We start from the raw sequence: 16,864 nt of genomic DNA, 5'->3' as shown, positions 1-16,864 counted from the left end.
AAGCTTGTAACATCACAAAATGCAAAAACTTTTAAATGGTTTTTTGCATATAGAATGTTGCCAAAGCATTGTAATACATGATAATTAAGTCGGTGGGTTCATTGGAATGAATTAAACAAGCTACCAGTGGAGTAAACTCCTTCAAAACTAAAAGTCAAATTTCACTTTGTTTGACTTTATACGGCTTCCGTATTCTGAGTTTGTTACCAAGGCAGCCAGGAGGAAGCTGTGAAAAAGGGAGCGGACCGTTATGTGCCTGTTTTGTTTTTGTTTTTTATCCTAGGTTCACAAGTTTTCTTCTCGACCCGAACTAGCAGTGTATAATATTTCGAGACAAAAATGTTTACCAAAATGGGTTTGTTGCAGTGTTTGCATTTTTAGCATGTGACAACATCAAATTAAAGGCCACGTCGCGTTATTTAAGTGTATCATTTCGTATTTTAGTCGTATAGAGCTACTTAAATATAGTTCTAGTTGCTGGTGTTTTGTCACATTTTGCTGCTTGTCTCTACTATGTAAACAAGTTCAGTTTTGTAACTGTAGCTTTGTGGCAATGTAGTGGAAATAACCTCACTGGTTATTTCAGTCTCGGTAGATAAAAATGTCCATCCGCGCTCTGTTTTTAACGGCTCCGTAGCAGCTATGTTCCTCAGAAAAAGGTAAACTCTTGGATCTTCGACATTATGGGCACCGCATCCTCTTTGGTCAGTCCAGGAGAGGTGATCGAGGATGGATATGGCGGTGAGGGAGGGGAAGCATGTGAGATACCCGTTGAAGTTAAGCCCAAAGCCCGACTCCTTCGCAGCTCCTTCCGCCGTGGACCTCGAGTTATCGGGGCCAGTTTCAAATCCACGGGCTCCGTGGACCTGGAGTATGCTGCAGAGTACGAGAGACTTCGTAAGGAGTATGAAATCTTTCGCGTCAGCAAAAATAACGAGATCACATCCATGCAGAAGAAGGAGGCCAAGTTAGACGAGGAGAACAAGAGGTTAAGAGCCGAGCTGCAGGTTAATAAAGAGCTACATATCGAAATCAGTCAGTAACATGCAGTTCTGTCAAAAAGTATTTGTCTCCTTGCATATTTGTTTTGTTTGTGCTTTTTAATGTTTTAAGTCATCAGACACAACCTGAGTAAACTATACACTTAGATTTAAAAAAATATTAAGGATTAAGCATCTTTCTCCTCGATGAAGAAGTATTTAGCCCCCTTCACATAGGACCAGGGTGAATTAAAAACATGTATTTATTTTATTAAATAAAAAAGTGCATTTTATGCTTAGGCAAATCTTTGTTCAATTTCACGTTAGTTTTTTGATGCTATGCAATATTTTATAATGACAAAAAAGAAAAAGAAGAAAAAAATCTCTATTGTAGCAAATACATGTTCATATAAATGTATTTATAAGAAGGCAGGTGTTTAAACTGTTCTGCTGGGGTTTGACAGGCTCTTCAGAAAACCTACCAGAAGATTCTCAGAGAGAAAGAGGCTGCTCTTGAGACAAAGTACCAAGCTATGGAGAGGGCTGCCACATTTGAGCATGACAGGGACAAAGTAAAACGGCAGTTTAAGGTAAGATGCACCAAGTATTATTTTTATACATTTGTGGCAGCAGTTTTTTAAAATTCGTACCGGTAATTTAAACTGGGAATTTACTTAAATTTAGATTTTCCGAGAGACAAAAGAGAAAGAGATACAAGATCTGTTGCGTGCAAAGAGGGATCTGGAGGCCAAATTGCAACAGTTGCAGACTCAGGGTATCCACATTTTTAGCCCCAATGACTCTGACTCAGATGATAATCAAACCACTGTGACTGGTAAGATGCAAATATCTACACACGTCAGCTCCAGTTTGTTCTTTTTCCGTCTAGTTGTGGTTTAAATCCACATTCTCGTCTTGTCTTTCTACAGCTGTAGGAACTCAGTGTGAATACTGGTCTGGCGGGGTGCTGGGAAGCGAACCTTCTATGGGTAGCATGATGCAGCTGCAACAGACATTCAGAGGACCAGAGTTTGCACACAGCTTAATAGATGTGGAAGGACCCTTTGCAAATGTCAGCAGAGGTAAGAAAATAATTGCAAAGGCATCCTGTACTGACAGGAAGAGTTAAATTAGTCACTGTGGTTGAGTAGATGTTCAGTGTACAAAGGTTCAACTCTTAATTTTAAAAATACACTGTTTTTTTCTCTCAATGTGTCATCTGTTTCTAACCTATTTTCCCAAACCATCAAATAAAAGCAAAATAAATAATAATGTTGGTATTTTCCACAATAGTTGCAACTAAATTGTGAGTTTGCTATTCCTTTTAACACCATTGATATATCACAGAGAGTTTGTTTAAAAAAAAAAAAAAAAAAGAAAAAAAGATTAGTTTCTAACATGTAGACTGCATTATTTTCACATGTTTTTTCTTCCTTCAGATGACTGGGATGCTGCGGTGGCCAGTCTACTTCAAGTGTCACCTCACGTGCCCCAGGCCTTGTGGAGTAACACCGTGCGCTGCTACCTAATCTCCACGCAAGATACCAAAGCAGAGATGGAGATCTTTATCAAGGTCAGTTTGATTGAAATTTAAAGTCAACAACTGTAAATGTTGTTTTTAGGGGATAATTTGAGATTTATATAACATTTATAAAGCACCTTCATAGACATGGCTGTTTGAAAGACATGCACAGTATCTGACTTGGTGTTTAATGACTGGAGCAGATTTAAAGTACATTTAACTATACTAATGTTCATAACTCGGTCAGTCTCGTGTCTATCTGAAGGAATGAATAGCTTGCTTTCTAAGCTAATATCCAATCAAGTTAGTCACAAATCAAACAATATTGCTTCAGTCCTGATTAACTAAATCGCAATAAAAAGTGTAAAATGAAATGGAGTGAAGCGCTGCACAAATGAATTTACAGAGTAATTTTTATGTTTATATGATGAAGGCCTTTCTTCTAAAGGAGTGTCCACGGTGGAAGTGGAAAAACAAAGAAAAGTAAAGTTAATGGAAAAACAAAGTTCTGCAGGAACTTTACACAAAATAGATTAAGCATATGTTGCTACATGATTAATGTTAACTTGGGACTTTTACTCCAGTGTACTGTTCTCACATCACAAAGTACTGATGTGTGTCTAAGCAGTTATTTGAATTGGTAGGCGCTTTCAATAATAATTTTCTTTTAAAGGTAATTTGTTTTATTGACAGAAACACTCTGCGGCGTTACGGAGAATGTGTGAGGGTCTGGGCCATTTCTACCTAAACGTTTACTTCCCAGAGGAGAATGCTGCTTCATACGCCATGGTGCGGAGGCAGGAGATCGAGCGGAGTTCAATATGTGTGCTTCTCCTCAAATCCACCGTTACAAGGTATTGCACCTCCTGTGTGATTAAAAGCTTTTCTGTAGGGTCAAAAACACCTTTTTTTTTTTAAGGAGAACAGCTGAGTTTGAGTTTTGTGACAGGCACCGTCTTCAAAATAAAGTTTTGAGAATTACCTTACTGTGGTGGAGTTAAACACTAATAAGTGAAACTTAATTCATTGTTCACAGATTTTATTTTGACAGCATATAAAGTCAACTATTCAGGGCAAATTATTGGACACATTGGGAGTGATCTAGTCAGTGATTTTCTGCGAATCTCCGATTTTCCAAATTATTTAAAGCCAGAGTAATTTTACTCCATGAAAACTCTCTCAGTACTTTGACATTTATCAAACAGAAATCATGATTGTATTAATAACTTGCCTAAACAGGAAGAGCTTTGTCTGACTTAAGGTCAGACATGCAGAAAGTGTAAGTTTTTGTCTTCAGAAGTAATGGATCTTTATAATGTTGCGACAAACATTAATTTTTGCAGCTCTGTGGTGGAAGATTGTGAGGAGGCTTTTGTTAAAAACCCAGATGGACATCCGCTGGTGCTGTACCTCAGGACTGAAGAGGACAGGGGTTTGACTGGACCCATCAGGCAGCTGTTGGAAAGGATTAATGCTGCAGACAAGGCTGCCAAAGTCAAGGTGTGGAGCTTACACATTAACAGAATAGAAGGGAACGGATATATTCCACCAGGACCATCTGAAACGTTTCTGGGATTATTATTTCAGTTCACTGTAAGCTGTTATAAGTTTTATCGTTACACAAACCATCTCGTGTTTGTTAAAAGAGGCTGGAAATGAAGGGTATGTGTCTACTTTTTCTAAACCAATAAAACTCTCCTCCTTCAGCTTATTCAGTTTTCCCATCTTTATATATAGAAGTTTTCATATAGTGGGTATGTTTTGTCTCACTGCTTTTTAATCACAGGGTGATTTTTACCAAGATTACAAAAAAATGGAAACCATATTCACTATTGTGCTGTTTCAAAATTTGCTGAAGTTGTGGTCAATGGTTTTGCACTCCTGGAAAAATCTAGAAAGTTTGTTCTGGGAAAGGTATAGCATTTTTTTAAATTAAAACTTTGTATAAACCTTACATTTAGGCTTTTAATAGCCTGTGATGTCTGACATAGTATGAATAATACTTTTAGCTTTGACCTTACCGTTGTTCACCAAGAGTTGTTAGTAATATTACAATAATACTATTCAGTGCTTATCATAATGTTGATCATCTAGTCATTATTAAATATAGAACAAAAGTCAGACTCATAGTCTTTCGTTTCAACTATTCCCCAGGTGGTGGATCACAGCAGCTCTGCAGAAGAAGGGGCTGGCCTGATTTATGCTCAGCTAGAGAAAGTCATCAAACAGGTGTACCATTATTCAGATACATTGGTTTGTGTTGTCTCATCACCTAAAGGGAGGTGTACACAGAAACCATTTTTGACTGGCTGTCCTCTCCATGATTTTTAAACACTGAATTTTTACCCTCCTCGTATAGGAATTGTTGGGTTTTGAAGGAGGAGACGATGACTCTAAGGACGCCTCCATTGACGAGGGCCGTGAGGAAGACCTGGGAGACGTGCTGTGGGATCTGCATGACGAACAGGAGCAGATCGAGTCCTACCAACAGGCTTGCAGCAGCACCACCTCCCAATTAGGTTTCCAAAAGGTACAATATGCATGCATATTCTGTTCTAATCGCGATTATTACCTTCAAAATGCCTTACTTTCTATTCATTGATATCTGCCGGTCTGTGCTGTGTGCGCTGCCCTTCTCAGTATATAGATCTTTTAAACGACATGATAGCTGCCCCGCCCCCCACCCCGCCTCTGCTGGTGTCCGGCGGTCCAGGTTCAGGAAAGTCTCTCTTGCTTTCCAAATGGTGAGATGATTTTTGCACAAAAAAAAAAAAAAAACATTTATCAGTTACATTGGCTAGGATCTGTTTAAACCAACTTAAAGATCCATTCCTTCGGTTTGGCTCTTAAATGTAGTTCATTTTTGGTATTTATTTGTGTTTTATTACATAAGAATTTGAACAAATATAGTCTTATTTTTAGCTTTGTGTGCTTTTCCTATTAGACGTGAATTGTTTCATTTCTGCAGGATTGAGCTGCAGCAGAAGCAATCCCCCAACACTTTGTTCCTTTATCATTTTGTCGGCCGCCCACTTTCCATAAGCTCTGAGCCAGTTCTCATTATCAAACGCCTCACAGTGAAGGTAAAGAGTCTCTAACACTGACACGCTTCAACCAAAGACATGTTTTGCTTGACAAGTAGGAGAATCCGTTTACTGTTAATATTATGTCACTTAGTTGCTGCAGCACTTTTGGTCCATTTCTGGTTTATCCATGGATCCCAGTAAGATTTTGGAAGAGTTTCCTCGCTGGCTGGAGAGGCTATCTGCACGGCACCAAGGAAACATCATCATTATCATTGACTCCGTCGACCAAATAAAGGTATAGCCCTTCTCTAATTTAAACCCATCACTGAACATATTTTATCTCGTGTACGGTTTAACTCCACATTTCAGGAATCATTTTTTGTCCATTTCAGCAAGCAGAAAGACACATGAAGTGGCTGATCGACCCTCTTCCTGTAAATGTCAGAGTGGTTGTGTCTGTCAATGTGGAGACGTGTCCTCAGGCATGGAGGTAATAACTCTGACCGCAACACTTTGAGTTTATTAGTGTGATCCATAGAGGTTCACACAAAAAAGATACTTTTTCTCTTTAGGTTGTGGCCCACACTTCACTTGGACCCACTTAGTGCCAGAGAAGTCAAGAGTGTAGTCAGTGCAGAGTGTCTGACCACGGATTTCAGGCTCACCAAGGATCAGGTCAGACTGCTCGTTTTGAAGTGTTTGAGATAGAAAACAAATGTTTGTTTTTGTAAAACCTACATATTTTGTAATTTTGTTGCAGGAGAAAAAGCTGGAAAGGCACTGCCGCTCTGCATCGACATGCAACGCGTTATATGTCACACTGTTGGCAAGAATGATCACCAGGTCTGTTGTGTCAACTTTTTGGTTCTTTATGTGCAGAAGAAAATAGGAAAGTGAAGAAAATTGTAGATGTTTGGTTTTAGATTGATTAGATCAGGATTGACCTTAGGTTCTCTGATCCTATTGGGGTTATATTTTTGACAGTTACAGACAGTTCCCTTCAAATCCTATTTAATTCTTTAAAAACTACTTGTGAACCGGACTGTAATTCTTAAAACATGTCAGAATTTTAAATTGCCTACTTTTAGTATTTGTGTATGAGTGTGTTTCATCTGACTTGCTGGGAAAACATTTTCAACATTTTCGTAGTCTATATTTATTTCTCTGACAATTTATGTTGCATACAATTTTCTAAGAATATTTCTGCATATTTTGGATTCACAGTTTTCAATCTGGCTGGTCCTCGGAGAAGAGCTTGGAGCAGTGTCTGCAGTGTCAGGACACCTTGTCTCTGTATCGCCTGGCGCTTAAAATGATGTTAAAGTTCCTCAACACAGACAGAGAGAGACACATGATGAAAGAGGCAAAACAAAGTTGTTTCTGGACTTTGCTGTCACTAAATACTCAGATTAGACTGCATGCTTTTTGATGCTCTGCAGAAATGTTTGCATAATGTATTTTTTTTTTCTCCCCTAGATGCTGTGCCTTGTATTTTCCAGCCACAATGGAGTGAGCGAATCGGAGGCATTAGATCTTTTCCCAGAGCTAGAGTGGGCCGCTCTGTCCTCTCTGCTCTACCACCTGAACAGACTCTGCATTGTGACCCTCCGCTGTGGACTCATCAGGTTTCAGCACCTGCAGGTAAACAGGCTCACTGGCAAGAACACAAAGGGAAAGAACATGCAAAATGTATGCAAGCGCAATATATTCAAGTGCTGTGATTAAAGAGCAGCTAAATGATGATGATCTTGTTTGTCAGATCAGTGTCCATTTTCTGGCTGGAACCTCAGCATAATTTGGATTCATCCTGCTTACAGCCAGTTCCATGTCTTTGTAGTGGCATCATTTTATTTCTGCTTAAAATTATTCTTCCAGTAGCATAGAGGCCAGATTTCTCTATAATCACTACCTCTGAAACCAGATATTTCCATGCAGAGGGAGGCGGATCACATTTGATTCACTTCATCATCATGGTTTACCGCGTCAGCACTGAATCGCAGTGAAGCAGACATGCTGACACCTGCTGATGCATTGTGGTACTAATTTTAAGAAAAAATTTTTTTAGATAAACTGTTCCATGATTCCAGGATTTTTTTTTTTACATTTCCACAGACAATTAACAAGCACATCTCAATAAAATAGAATGCCATGAAAAAGTGTACTAATAGTCCAGCATTACTATGTAAATAGATTTAATGTAATGTCATTATAATATCTGTGAGTGAAAGAGTTGTGTTTTTATTATTATTATTATTATTATTATTATTATTATTATTATTATTATTATTATTATTATTATTATTATTACCCGTCTGCCTTCCAGGCTTGTGAAGCTGTGAGGCTGGAGTTCCTAGGTGGAGGAAGTGGCTGTGCTTCTTACAGAGAGAAACTAATCCATTACTTCAGCCAGCAGCTCAGGTTGTGCAGATTTTTTGTCCACCTCTCTGACATCTGCATCACATATTGTACGCTTCATTTGGTGAAACTCAAATTGCTGTTTGCAAATTTGTAGCCAGGACTGCGTCACATGGCGAGTTGCAGATGAGCTTCCCTGGCTGTTCCAGCAGCAGGAGGACAAAGCCAAACTTCAGCTCAGTCTTTTGAACCTCTTTGTCTCCCAAAACCTTTACAAGAGGTAAATATTTGTGTTGACTGAAAACGTGTATAGTTGTTAGACGACATTCCTCATTCTAAGGTCTTGCCTCTTGCTTTTCTTCCCCAGGGGTCATTTCTCTGAGTTGCTGGCTTATTGGCAGTATGTGGGCAAAGACAAAAGCTCCATGGCAGCTGAGTACTTTGACTCCCTAAAACGTTACGAGCAGAGCTGTGAAAGCGAGGACAGTATGACAAAGCTTGCAAACCTTTACGAAACTTTAGGTCGGTTTCTCAAAGACCTGGGCCTGCCGAGTCAGGTAGATCTTGTTTGTTTTGGTCATACTTAGAAATCTATCAACACTTCTGTCTGGCTGACGAAGATGTATTTTTATTTATTTTTTTTGTCTTTTGTAGGCTGTTGCTCCTTTACAAAGGTCTCTTGAGATCAGAGAGACAGCCCTGGACCCTGACCATCCCAGTGTCGCACGCTCTCTGCACCAGCTGGCAGGAGTCTATGTCCAGTGGAAGAAGTATGGGAATGCCGAACAGCTGTACAAGCAAGCACTCGAGATAAGCGAGAACGCCTACGGCGCTGAGCATGTTGCTGTGGCACAGGAGCTGGAGTCGCTCGCCATGCTCTACCAGAAGCAAAACAAGTAAATGTAACTTTCGTGTGCTCTCAAACTAATATGGTCATGTAGGGTCATTTTTATGAAGGCTATTCAGCTTTTCATTGCATGATCTAATTTACATTCAAGACTGGTTGTTTCTTGCCCTTTAACCATCAGGTATGAACAAGCTGAGAAACTCAGGAAGAGGTCAGTAAGGATTCGGCAAAAGACAGCGCGACAAAAAGGTCAGATGGTGAGGGAATTCTACAGATACCGACATACGGGAAACTGCAAAAGCACTCGTGTTCCCTCAACTTCAACCTATTTTATTGGGCTTTTATGTGATAGACCAGCAAATAATGAGGAAATGTGAAGAGGAAGGAAACTGATGCATGTTTTTAAAAATGTTTTCCACACAAGTCAAAAAGTCTGACTTGTATTTATGTATGGATCTGTTTACTCTGACACACTTAAATAAAAACAATTCTGATGTGGAATGGTACTCAAACCCTACACTGTAAATGAGCCCAGTCGAGCTTATTGCTTTCAGACGTCACGCAATTAGTTAACAGAGTCCAGCTGGGTGCATTTTAATATCAGTAAATCTACATGTTGTGTTAATGCGTCAGAGGTTTATTCAAAAACATTAGAGAGAGAACAGAATCACGAAGACCCAGGAGCGCAGCAAAGCTTGTGTTGCTTTTATCTAACAGTAACTCGATAGGAAAGAAGGAAGTCATGCATCAGAGGGACGACTGTAGCCCTACCAACTCGTTTTCCTTAAAACGTCACTATTTCTCACTACTTTAAGTAGGGCTACCACATACAATTCCAGTATAGCACTCTGATATCTATTGTTATTAAAAAATGATCCCTTATGTAGTCCACTAGTCAAGTAAATAGGTATCATACTGACTTAATTGAACATCTTAAGCTTACTGTATTATTTTTTTTTTCTTGAAATCCTGTATCAGTATGGATTCACGTTGTTGAGGCGTAGAGCCCTCCAGCTGGAAGAGCTGACCCTGGGGAAAGACTCTGCAGACTGCGCCAAGACGCTCAATGAGCTCGGTGTCCTCTACTACCTCCAAAACAACCTGGAGTAAGACCCACATCAGTTCACCTTCAGCACTGCATAATAAATACCCAGCATGGAGTTCTAGCCTGAAGCAGCAACATTTGCGAGTATACTTTTTTTTTTTTTTTTTAACCTATATCCATAAAAATTCTTCTTCATTTACCCGTCATCAGTGCTGCCAAGGTGTTCCTGACTCGCTCTCTGGAGATGCGCCAACGTGTCCTCGGCCCAGATCACCCAGACTGCGCTCAGTCTCTCAACAACCTGGCCGCGCTGCACACAGAACGGAGGGAGTACGAAGCGGCCGAGGACATGTACGAGAGGGCGCTGGAGATCCGCAGGAAGGCCCTGTCACCGGACCACCCCTCTCTGGCGTACACCGTCAAGCACCTGGCCATGCTCTATAAACGCAGAGTGAGATAATCGAAACCAAATGTTTAGATACTTTTCTTGTGACCTAAGAATGTTTTATCTTTTTTGTTTTTGGTATTTAATATTTGGTTTGATGTGTCCGACGCAGGGCAAGCTGGAGAAGGCCGTTCCGCTCTATGAGCTGTCTCTGGAAATCAGGGAAAAAAGTTTTGGTCCCAAACACCCGAGTGTGGCCACAGCACTGGTGAACCTCGCTGTTCTCTACTGCCAACTGGTGAGGCTCATCATCAAATACTCTTCCTTGATTTACTGTACATTGTTAAAATGTATTCATACACATCATCAGTTGATGAACGGACTATTTCAGTTTAATTGTTATTTGCAATAAAATGCTTGCTCAGATTTTTTTTTTTTAAGTCTCATTTCCATTTCTTTTTGCACTTTAAAGCTGTTATTAGAACCTTCTCAAGATTCAACAGTGCAAAATATAAATTCTTGTAATTTTTCAACTAAGCTTAAGATTTTGATCAGGAGTGTATGTTCACAGTTGTGTGCATTTGTTATTTTTGTAGTTTCAGCTGTTACTGTTTTTAGGTTTTATGGCACAAAGCTACCTGCACGTTTCTTTTATTTTCACAGAAGAAGCACAGTGAGGCCTTGCCGCTTTATGAGCGAGCACTGAAAGTCTATGAAGATAGTTTGGGCCGCTCACATCCACGGGTCGGAGAAACCCTGAAGAACCTCGCTGTGCTAAGGTACGAAAAATACGATTACTTATCCTTATTTTTTATTTTTACTTTGCATTGCTGTTATCTTGTCTTCTAATGCAGTTATGAGGAAGGTGACTTTGAGAGGGCTGCAGAACTTTACAAGCGTGCGATGGAGATTAAAGAAGCGGAGCCGTCGTTGGTGTGTGGCAACGCTCCGTCACATCATTCCTCCAGCGGAGACACTTTCAGTCTGAAGACGCCTGCTCCTCAACCGCATGCTGCGAGGTGACTCTCTGTACTGTTATCACTGCAGGATGGTCCTCTATAGAACAGCTGAAACTGAAAATCCCAATCTTTATCAAAAAGGGAATCATTCACTGTGATTGATACTTTATGAAGGTACAAGCAGAATGCTTGTGCCCTTTTGAACGATAACGTATTCAAAAACGGTACGCTGAAGGATTTCTTCCAAACAAACTTCTGATAAATTCAGGATAAAGATACAGGTGGTTTATTGTCTGGCTTTTTTCACATTTGCTTTGTGCACATTTAATCCAAAGCAGGAAGAGCAACCATGAGCAGCTGTGAACGGCCTAAACGTTCAGTTTTCCAGGAGACTGCTGGTGCATTTGAGATAATTTTTCTCTGCTCTCCTTACAGATCACAAATTCCTGATCTTATGAAAGTCTTTCTAAAAATTGATAACCAGCACTGACTGTACACCTTTATTCACTTTTAATCCAGGCAAGTTTTCTCTGAATATTTTGTATCACAACAACACTAATATAAAGGAAAACTATTCTCATTTTTGTCGTAATGTTTGTGAAACCCACAGAAATGTTTAAATAAGTATTTTCAGAAATTTAGTATTTAAAGTTTACCTCACTATTTTTGCCTTAAAGTACCCTGAAAATGTGCCAGTTAATACTCTTATGGATTTCCATTGTTCATTTTAATGCACTTTTCATTTTTACCATAGTAAAGAGAAAATGACACTAACATCCAAGTAAAATGGGATTTTTTTTTCTCATGTTTAAACTCACTGCCCTTTAATAAACAGGATTGTGAGATCTCAAGCACTTACATTGTCATGTTTACATATTTCAAAGCTGTCAATTCTTTTTTTATCCAAACTGCATTTTATAGTGGCAACTGTTTAAATATTGTAAATTATATTAAAGCACTTGTAATGTATACCTAACCTTGGAACAAGTAAGCACAGTTCAAAACAAGATTTTAGTATGCGTAAGAAATGTTCTCATGCCAACATCTTGATTTTTATGCAAAAAAAACCAACAACAAACTGTTAGATTTAATGACAATAAAAAAACATACTTAAACATGTTTGTGCCTCTTACATTTCTCACTTGAGATTATGTACATTCCAAGGTTTGTCTTACTAAAATGTACAATGTTTATTTTCTATTTCGTATTTTCATGTTAAGTGGATCTCAAAAGTGTTCATACCTCAGTTAAAATATCAGGTTTATGTGACAAAAAAAGTGGGACCATGATCATTTTAATACTTCTTCTACGTTCAAGAAGAAGTGACGTAGGTTGTGCACAATTCAACCTATAAACAAATCTGTTAGGCAAAAATTATTCACAAAAATAAGAGTACGGTAACCTGGTTTTCGAAGTTTGAAAACCCCTTATTGTTAAATCCTCACGCTGGCATTTTGACACTTTTAAGTGAACCGCTCCATCTCTGGTAGATGTCTGTCACCATGGCATACCTAGGCTTTACCCCGCTCTCTTAAAAAAACTTTTCTAAATTCAGATTCTCGTTTTCTCAACTTTTATGTGATGCCACACATTTTTCTCTCTCAGGTAATGAACTTCTTTTTGGGTTAATTAGATTCACTTTGATGGAACTTTGACCCGAGATTACTTTAATCCTGAACTTGAAACCAAAATATAGTTTTTTACACTAGAGATGTTTATGACATCTTTTACATTAAACATGAAAAAGTTTTCAAATTATCAAGTTTTTGTTCTGTACGTCAGGAATATCTTACAATTTAACTTGGGTGTGTGCAGCTTCTGTATACACTCTAGTTATGTCGTAATGTACAAATCTGTACTAAAAAATGAATCAACCATCATTTTAGAGATTAGATTGAATCTAATAAATACTTTATTGAGACAGCGTTCAGTAAGTAGCAGAAAGACATGATTGAAAAGTTTAAGGATTCAAAGTAAAATTGTAATAAACAGATTAAAAAGCAATTGTTTTTTTAATTCTCACATTTTGTGAGAATCTGACATCATTCCAAGTGATAGTTTGTGTGGATGCAACCAGTTTCATGCATTGTATATCTAACCTTCAGTTTATTCTTTTTTACATTTGAACTTTGGGATGAGAATGTAAAAAAATAAAAATATGAGTTCAGACAAAAAAAAAAGAAAAACTTAAATGTGCTGCAGAAAAGAGTCTTCAGATCACTGTCTACAACTTTCTCATCTGAGCCATTAAGTCTTCCAAGCTCACTTCAGTCTCCTCCACGGTGTCTCCACTGACCTTTTCCTGGTGCAAACACAACAGGACATGAATGGCAAAATTATTTACAGGCAAATGCAAAGACTGAAACGTACAGAAATTGTCTTTCTTTGGCGCCATTAAGGAATTTAACCAGTTCCTATAGCCGGTGGAAAGCTGACGGTAACTCACCCCAGCTGGAACGGTGTACGCCACAGTGATGCCCTCTGGCAGGTCAGGCACAGCCCCCGAAGCAGCCTGTAACTCGGCGTCGCTCACTTCAGACACCAGTTCGATACCTGCACAACCAAGATGGGTGTGTTTATTGTCAGTAGCTTAGAAAGAGCAAGGACAGCAGCTAGAACTAGAACCACCAGAGCTTCTGCTGACCCCATTCGTTGTCTTCATGTATGATCTCTTCCTCCTCCGGCTGCACAGCTTCCACCTTGGGCCGCTCCACTTCTTTCTTCTGAAGACAAAAACACCACACAGGTAGAAAACTGTAAGCTTTGCCGACTGGTTGAAGCAACTAGCAGAAGAATTCACATCCCCACATTTTCTTCAGGTGGTGTGAATATCGACACAAAGCACCAGTAAAAGCGCCAAGCAGAAGTTCTTGAGAATCTTGAGTCAGGTGTGCTAACCTTGAATTCCTCCTGTTGGCGCCTGCAGTGGCGGTCACTGCACTGTGGGTTGGCCTTCATGGCCATGGTCGGAAAAAAGTCCTGCATGGCGTTGTATCCGAGATAGTAGCTGACGGTGCCAAACTTCAGGAGATATCTGAAGAGCGAAACATTACATTCACGTTTCTCCTTAAAGTCTGCGAGGTTTTGTATTTGTAAAACCACTTTAGGTTTCATGCCAGACAGAAAGTTGACCACGTACTTGAGGACATTTTGCACCAGGAGGCCTGCAACCACACCCATAGTTGTTGGCAAGCTGGCGGCACATACACCCTCCCGCTTTAGGGTTTTCTCATCGATGTTGGCGGCTACCACCAGTGGAGGGGCACACTAAGCGGATAAAGTCCACATAATCTTGGTGAAAAGAACAAGACTGATGACAAACGGGAGCTTTTGCTCCTGCTTACGTACAGCAAAGCAAGCCGTCTCTCCAGGAATTATGAGCTGGATGTGTCCTGAGACGGCGTTTTCACTCACGCCGGACTCCATCCAGATCTGACCCAGTTCGTTACAGGCCTGAAATAAAAACAGAAAGACGTTGCATTATATGAACGGATCGTCCTGTCGGCCCTCTTTGTTCTCACAGTGAGGCGCTTACTGTATTGATGGCCATCCTGGCCTCAAAGTTATCCACACAGCTCAGAACCAAATCCACTGGTTTTCCTTCTTCTAACCCGCCGTGACTAAAAACAAAAAAACAAAAACAGATTTATATTTACAGACGAGCCTTCATGCGTACAAATCTGTCAAGTGGGGAAACCAACCTGATGCGATCCATGAAATGCGTGAAATTGTCCAGTGTTGTGATGTTGTAATTATGGGTTTCAAATGCCACATCTGGATTAATATTTCTGTTGGGAGGGGGCAGAGAAATAAAGACTGATAAAGATAGGAGAAACAGGGAAGCTGTGGATGGGGAGGGGGGACGGTGTCCCTCCGCTGACAAGATGTTACCTGAGTGTGTGTTCTGCTGCCTCCACCTTACTCAGCCCTGCTTGGTGAGGCTGGAAGAACAGTCTGTTCATGTTGGCCAGCTCTACTTTGTCATAGTCAAAGAGCAGCAGCTGCAAGGCCAATAGTGAGACGGTAAGAAGGTGTTGAGCATGTGGCAGGAAGATGGAGAAGTATCCAGCACAAATGTAAAAACGGGAAGGTTTTATTACCTTACCAATGCCACATCTAGTGAGCATTTCAGCTGTCACGCTGCCGACGCCTCCGACACCAACTACAGCTACTGCAAATGTCCGGATTTTCTGTCAACAGAATCCCAAGCAGTTGCTCAACAACCCAACTGACAGAATGCGAAGCAAATAAAATCCAGTCCAGTCCAGTCACAATATGCAAGCATGCACGATAATACAGCATTAATGATAATCCTACAGATATGTAACGTTAAGCATGTGTGGACATGTGAACATCAGTTCTGTTCCTTCGTTTTCTTCATGTTTATCTTTAGAAAAAACATATATGAACGGGAATAGGATCAGCCAAACATAGAGAACATTTTCTATGAAATATCCTACCTCATAATCATCCACGATGCCCATTCTTTTTAGAGCCATAAGGCGGCTGAAACAGAAAAACAGAAAATTAGTTTGTGGTCTATGGGAATCCATTCAAGGAGGTGGTGAGTCACAAGGCGTCGCCTCTCGTTACATTTTACTCTTTCGCAAATATAAATAAAACTATGACAAAAAAATTTGTCAAACTTAAATGGAAAAGTCACCTGTACGGGTTGGAATCCACTACCTCGGCGCTCATCTTGTCAATTCTGGGTCTATTGTGAGCATCCTCCGCTGCACACTGCCTCTGCTTACACTTTATCAGTTCATTTTCCAGCTCCCTCACCCGCAGCTTCAGCTCCTCCACCGTCGCCATTGATCCTGCTCAAGAACGGCGCTACAGTGTGGGTTTATGAGCCAGAGCAGAGGGAATGAAAACACGCTTAAAACCAAAACAGAGCAGAGAGAAGTACACGTCTTCTTTCCTTAAATCAGCTGTCAGGATGTGTGCGTCCTTGAACAGCGTCCGTGTGGAAAGCGGACCGTCAACTGTTCCGACATCCATGGAGATTTTCGACGAATTATCCTAGGTATTATTAAAGTATTGCTTGTACAAGTCAATATATTAGTTACATTATTATAAGCTATGTGAAAATTAAGTCGATTAGATTTTTTTTCCAGGTAAAAATAAATTGCATCACTGAAGTTGGCGTCTGATTAATAGCTTCCGCCGCTACATTTGTGTAAAGGGCTATTTCACAGTTTTTTTTTGTATCAACTGTAATTATTGTAATTGAAATCTGATTAGAAACTTTTATTTTATTTGTATTTTTGAACACTTTGGACATCTGAATACTTACATCAGTAAAACCTGGACTGCATTTTTCTGTAATAAAAACATCTATGATGAAGGAAAACAAAAAATATTGGTCTTAAGCCATTTTCAAGGGGGTCCCTGCTTTATAATCTTACTGGTCAAACCTCATTTGGCATTTATAACTAATAATAATAATAATAATAATAATAATAATAATAATAATAATAATAATAATAATAAAGGAATTTCCTTCACATTATGAACCCTATAATTATTTGTGGAAGAAAAAAAAACTGGCAATGGTACTGCCTTCATTTTTTTAATTGATGTGTTTAATGTGGTTTCTCTAAACTCAGTTTTTAGAATGGGCAAACCCAGAATGGAGTTTTCTTTAATAGCCAAATAAGAAAATAAATTTAATATTAATAAATAGAAATTATAGAATGATAATAAAATAACATTATATTAAAATACAAGTTTATTTTGATT

The 16,864-nt window shown here is 39.4% G+C and overlaps 2 protein-coding genes across 2 annotated transcripts; one reads left to right on the top strand and one right to left on the bottom strand.

The window, feature by feature from the left end:
• The first annotated feature begins 182 nt into the window (after positions 1-182).
• Positions 183-12,234, top strand: nphp3 (nephronophthisis 3). The gene is made up of 27 exons (XM_015000821.2): positions 183-1,007; positions 1,445-1,570; positions 1,665-1,815; positions 1,910-2,062; positions 2,420-2,553; positions 3,196-3,356; positions 3,846-4,002; positions 4,657-4,731; positions 4,862-5,032; positions 5,143-5,246; positions 5,471-5,585; positions 5,680-5,823; positions 5,921-6,018; positions 6,101-6,203; positions 6,289-6,371; positions 6,753-6,891; positions 7,005-7,169; positions 7,852-7,946; positions 8,041-8,163; positions 8,251-8,440; positions 8,538-8,779; positions 8,912-8,987; positions 9,709-9,836; positions 9,986-10,226; positions 10,333-10,458; positions 10,824-10,939; positions 11,015-12,234. The coding sequence occupies exons 1-27, from the start codon at positions 684-686 to the stop codon at positions 11,181-11,183; spliced, it is 3,909 nt and encodes a 1,302-aa protein (XP_014856307.1). The 5' UTR covers positions 183-683; the 3' UTR covers positions 11,184-12,234.
• Positions 12,235-12,999: 765 nt separating this feature from the next.
• Positions 13,000-16,087, bottom strand: uba5 (ubiquitin-like modifier activating enzyme 5). The gene is made up of 12 exons (XM_015000825.2): positions 15,783-16,087; positions 15,580-15,625; positions 15,220-15,309; positions 15,011-15,120; positions 14,821-14,907; positions 14,655-14,739; positions 14,468-14,572; positions 14,259-14,386; positions 14,018-14,153; positions 13,764-13,842; positions 13,566-13,672; positions 13,000-13,421 (listed from the first exon to the last, which is right to left on the bottom strand). The coding sequence occupies exons 1-12, from the start codon at positions 15,932-15,934 to the stop codon at positions 13,344-13,346; spliced, it is 1,203 nt and encodes a 400-aa protein (XP_014856311.1). The 5' UTR covers positions 15,935-16,087; the 3' UTR covers positions 13,000-13,343.
• Between the last annotated feature and the right edge of the window lie 777 nt (positions 16,088-16,864).

The sequence above is a fragment of the Poecilia mexicana genome, unplaced genomic scaffold (genome assembly GCF_051168715.1).
Source record: "Poecilia mexicana isolate PSO_F unplaced genomic scaffold, ASM5116871v1 scaffold_20, whole genome shotgun sequence".
Taxonomy (NCBI): domain Eukaryota; kingdom Metazoa; phylum Chordata; class Actinopteri; order Cyprinodontiformes; family Poeciliidae; genus Poecilia; species Poecilia mexicana.
This window is presented reverse-complemented; position numbering and strand designations above follow the sequence as displayed.